Below are 5,000 nucleotides of genomic sequence, written 5' to 3'. Positions count from 1 at the left end.
CACACACACACACACTGTTACCCACCTGTTTCTGCCAGCTCTGGACACACACACACACACACACACACACACTGTTACCCACCTGTTTCTGCCAGCTCTGGACACACACACACACACACACACACACACACACACACACACACACTGTTACCCACCTGTTTCTGCCAGCTCTGGAGCGTTGGCAGGGCGGACGTCACGTCTGCCCAGCTGTGCTCCAGCTGTGCCAGGCGTTCTTGTAGGTGCGGGGCCTCACTGTCCATCAGCTGCAGCAGCTGTGTGCCCGCGTCACGGGCAGAGGCCCACTGGGCACAGCGCACCTCGGCCTGCTGGGAGAGGCCCTGCCAGGGGGCACAGGCAGAGAGGTCATGAGGTCAGGGGGCACAGGCTGAGAGGTCATGAGGTCAGGGGGCACAGGCAGAGAGGTCATGAGGTCAGGGGGCACAGGCAGAGAGGTCATGAGGTCAGGGGGCACAGGCAGAGAGGTCATGAGGACAGGGGGCACAGGCAGAGAGGTCATGAGGTGAGGGGGCACAGGCAGAGAGGTCATGAGGTCAGGGGGCACAGGCAGAGAGGTCATGAGGTCAGGGGGCACAGGCAGAGAGGTCATGAGGTCAGGGGGCACAGGCAGAGAGGTCATGAGGTGAGGGGGCACAGGCAGAGAGGTCATGAGGTCAGGGGGCACAGGCAGAGAGGTCATGAGGTCAGGGGGCACAGGCAGAGAGGTCATGAGGTCAGGCAGAGAGGTCATGAGGTCAGGAGTTTAAACAGGCAGAGAGGTCATAAGGTCAGGAGTTTAAACAGCCACTAGATTACTGAAAATAAAGATGTTGTCATTAAAGTCACCTAAAAAAAGTCATGAATGTGAACAGCGATTACAAAAGCCACATACTGCATTCAAGAAAAGAAAGTGGCAGATTTTTATGTCACCCATAAATACTAATTTCACTAAAGCCCTGAAGTGTAATGGATTATAATCAATGTCTGCACCTTAACACGCATGTGTTATTATGATCTTTCCAGATTGATCTGGAAGGCATTTCTGGCCTTGTGTTAAATATTTTCTGTTATGCTTATGTTAACAATTTTTTATTTTATTGTATTATTATAGTTAGTTTCTAATATGTAGGCACTCTGAGATTCCTGTGAATGAAAAGTGCGTTAAAAATAAAATGAATTATTATTATTATTATCTAATCAGGTTACCATGAGCATAGTAAGCTGGGTCCAGCTGAGGTCCTGGGGCTCCGAGTCTGGTCGGCACCCCCACGCCTGCAGCTGATCCTTGGCTCTGGCCAACCACTCCTCCAGGGCCTGGACGTCTCTCTGGAACCTGTAACGCAAGGGTACACACCATACACAGCACTGATTAACTATTCAATTACATTGTATTTATATAGCGACAAAATAATAGAATTGTCTATACTAGTGCCTGAGACGGTCAGGAAGATGTATGCCTTATCAATACAGTGCACTAGAAACCTAGAAGGATAGGATTAAGACACAGATAGAATGGAGAGTGTGTGTGAGTGTGTGTGTGTGTGTGTGTGTGTGTGTGTGTGTGTGTGTGTGTGTGTGTGTGTGTGTGTGTGTGTGAGTGTGTGTGCCTGTGAGTGTGTGTGTGTGTGTGTGTGTGTGTGTGTGCGTGTGTGCGTATGTGTGTGTGTGTGTGTGTGTGCGTGTGCCTGTGTGTTGGTGTTTTTGTGTGTGTGTGTGTGTGTGTCTTGTGTGTGTGTGTGTGCCTGTGAGTGTGTGTGCCTGTGAGTGTGTGTGCGTGTGCGTGTGCGTGTGCGTGTGCGTGTGCGTGTGCGTGTGCGTGTGCGTGTGCGTGTGTGTGTGTCTGTGTGTGTGCGTGTGTGTATGTGTGTGCGCGTGCGTGCGTGCGTGCGTGCGTGCGTGCGTGCGTGCGTGTGTGTGTGTGTGTGGTCTCCTCCACACCTGTCCCAATGCTTCCTGATCTGTTCTGAGTGCGTCTCCTCCGTCTGCAGCCTCCTGTGCACTGAGGCCCAGCGCAGCTCCAGGCCTGATCCCGGCACAGTGGTGGTCGCGCCCAGAGGGTAGCAGCCCCTGTTCCCAAGGACCCGGCACTGATCCAAGACCAGTCCTAACTCTGGCCTGCTATCCTCCAAGAGCTGCCACAGTCGCTATTGATGAAACCGAGAAAGAGCAACGAAAGAGCGACAGAGAGGGGGAGAGAGAGAGAGAAGTGGAGAGAGAAAAGTGAGAAAAAGAGAGAGGCAGAGAGAAAGTCAGAAGGAGTTGAACAAAAGCAAAGGAAGAGAAGAATTTACCAAATTATTTTTAAAGAGACAAAGAACAACAACAGGCTGCCTACATGGGCAGAAAAGATGGACACGAGGAGGAGGATGAAAGATGAAGAATATTGCAAGAGGAGATTCTATTAGCACTATGTATTAAAATCATGACCATCCCATCCCTCCCTGCCTCACCAAAAAACACACACACACACACACACACACACACACACACACACACACACACACACACAAATTTAAAATTGCCTGTACTTCCTACCCCAGTACCCCATTCTGGGCTCCACTTGAGGTGGAGGTGCACACACACACACACACACACACACACACACACATATACACACACACACACACACACACACACACACACACACACACACACACACAAAAGAACCCTATTACGGACCCTCCCCACCTGCCAGCGCCTTGCCTTTCTGAGCCGCAGAGATGAGCTCTGGTAATTTTAGCGAGCGCAAATGGCAATGGTGCAGGAGAGAGATGGAGAGAAAGAGTGAGTGAGTGTGAGGGGAGAGAAGGAGAGAAAGAGTGAGTGAGTGAGTGAGTGAGTGAGTGAGAGGAGGGAGGAGAGAAAGAGTGAGTGAGTGAGAGGGGAGAGAAGAAGAGAAAGAGTGAGTGAGTGAGAGGGGAGAGAAGGAGAGAAAGAGTGAGTGAGTGAGAGGGGAGAGAAGGAGAGAAAGAGTGAGTGAGTGAGAGAAGAGGAAGGATATAAAGAGTGAGTGAGTGAGAGAAGAGGAAGGATATAAAGAGTGAGTGAGTGAGAGGGGAGAGAAGGAGAGATAGAGTGAGTGAGTGAGAGAAGAGGAAGGAGATAAAGAGTGAGTGAGTGAGAGGAGGGAGGAGAGAAAGAGTGAGTGAGTGAGAGAAGAGGAAGGAGATAAAGAGTGAGTGAGTGAGAGGGGAGAGAAGGAGAGATAGAGTGAGTGAGTGAGAGAAGAGGAAGGAGATAAAGAGTGAGTGAGTGAGAGGGGAGAGAAGGAGACAAAGAGTGAGTGAGTGAGAGGGGAGAGAAGGAGAGAAAGAGGGAGTGAGTGAGAGAAGAGGAAGGAGAGAAAGAGTGAGTGAGTGAGAGGGGAGAGAAGGAGATAAAGAGTGAGTGAGTGAGAGGGGAGAGAAGGAGAGAAAGAGTGAGTGAGTGAGAGAAGAGGAAGGAGAGAAAGAGTGAGTGAGTGAGAGGGGAGAGAAGGAGATAAAGAGTGAGTGAGGAGAGAGATGGAGAGAAGGAGAGAAAGAGTGAGTGAGGAGAGAGATGGAGAGAAGGAGAGAAAGAGTAAGTGAGTGAGAGGGGAGAGAAGGAGAGAAAGAGTGAGTGAGGAGAGAGATGGAGAGAAGGAGAGAAAGAGTGAGTGAGAGAGAGAAGAGGAAGGAGATAAAGAGTGAGTGAGTGAGAGGGGAGAGAAGGAGAGAAAGAGTGAGTGAGGAGAGAGATGGAGAGAAGGAGAGAAAGAGTAAGTGAGTGAGAGGGGAGAGAAGGAGAGAAAGAGTGAGTGAGTGAGAGAAGAGGAAGGAGATAAAGAGTGAGTGAGTGAGAGGGGAGAGAAGGAGAGAAAGAGTGAGTGAGGAGAGAGATGGAGAGAAGGAGAGAAAGAGTAAGTGAGTGAGAGGGGAGAGAAGGAGATAAAGAGTGAGTGAGGAGAGAGATGGAGAGAAGGAGAGAAAGAGTGAGTGAGAGAGAGAAGAGGAAGGAGATAAAGAGTGAGTGAGTGAGAGGGGAGAGAAGGAGAGAAAGAGTGAGTGAGGAGAGAGATGGAGAGAAGGAGAGAAAGAGTAAGTGAGTGAGAGGGGAGAGAAGGAGATAAAGAGTGAGTGAGTGAGAGGGGAGAGAAGGAGAGAAAGAGTGAGTGAGTGAGAGGGGAGAGAAGGAGAGAAAGAGTGAGTGAGTGAGTGAGAGGGGAGAGAGTGGGAGAGTGAGAGGGGAGGGAGGAGAGAAAAAGTGAGTGAGTGAGAGAGGGGAGAGAGAAAGAAGGAGAGAAAGAGTGAGTGAGTTAGAGAGGGGAGAGAGAGAGAAGGAGAGAAAGAGTGAGTGAGAGAGGGGAGAGAGAGAGAAGGAGAAAGAGTGAGTGAGTGAGTGAGAGAGGGGAGAGAAGGAGAGAAAGAGAGAAGGAGAGGGGAGAGAGAGAGAGAGAGAAGGAGAGAAAGAGTAAGGGAGTGAGATAGGGGAGAGAGAGAGAGAAGGAGAGAAAGAGTGAGTGAGTGAGAGAGGGGAAAGAGAGAGAGAGAGAGAGAAAGAGAGAGAGAGAAAAAGGGAACACGAAGTTCTGCGAATACGGCATCCATCTCTTACCAGATAATTCGATTTGGAATTAAGTGTGTGAGCGCCAAAAGAAAGGGAGAGAGAGAGAGAGAAAGACAGAGAGAGAGAGAGAGAGAGATGGGTTTTCAGAAACTAGCACTCATTAGTCCTCCGCCACCCACATCGCCTCTCCTCGCTCTCTCTCTCTCTCTCGCTCTCTCTCTCGCTCTCTCTCTCTCTCTCTCTCTCTCGCTCTCTCTCTCGCTCTCTCTCTCTCTCTCTCTCTCTCTCTCTCTCTCTCTCTCCATCGTTCTCCCACTCAGGCAAATAGGCCGTGCGCAGTAAAGCCTTCAGGGAATGATTTCAGCACCGCCATTCAACTAAACAAGCTGAGCTACGGAGACTGGAGTCTGTAAGTTAATCAATAAAGCCTTCCAACAACGGAAAAATACTTATATAACGCTGTAAAACACTGAAAT

General features: G+C 50.0%; 1 protein-coding gene across 4 annotated transcripts in view; it reads right to left on the bottom strand.

The window, feature by feature from the left end:
- syne2a (spectrin repeat containing, nuclear envelope 2a) overlaps positions 1-5,000 on the bottom strand; it is a 130,582-nt gene that overhangs the window by 56,062 nt on the left and 69,520 nt on the right. For all 4 annotated transcript variants that reach the window (XM_080833249.1, XM_080833250.1, XM_080833251.1 and 1 more), the window contains 3 exons: positions 1,936-2,141; positions 1,204-1,330; positions 156-338 (listed from right to left, as the gene is read on the bottom strand). In XM_080833249.1, coding sequence (XP_080689375.1) covers positions 156-338; positions 1,204-1,330; positions 1,936-2,141 — 516 coding nt within the window. The remainder of the gene's footprint in view (positions 1-155; positions 339-1,203; positions 1,331-1,935; positions 2,142-5,000) is intronic.

Source organism: Sprattus sprattus (genome assembly GCF_963457725.1).
Source record: "Sprattus sprattus genome assembly, chromosome: 2".
Classification (NCBI taxonomy): domain Eukaryota; kingdom Metazoa; phylum Chordata; class Actinopteri; order Clupeiformes; family Clupeidae; genus Sprattus; species Sprattus sprattus.
This window is presented reverse-complemented; position numbering and strand designations above follow the sequence as displayed.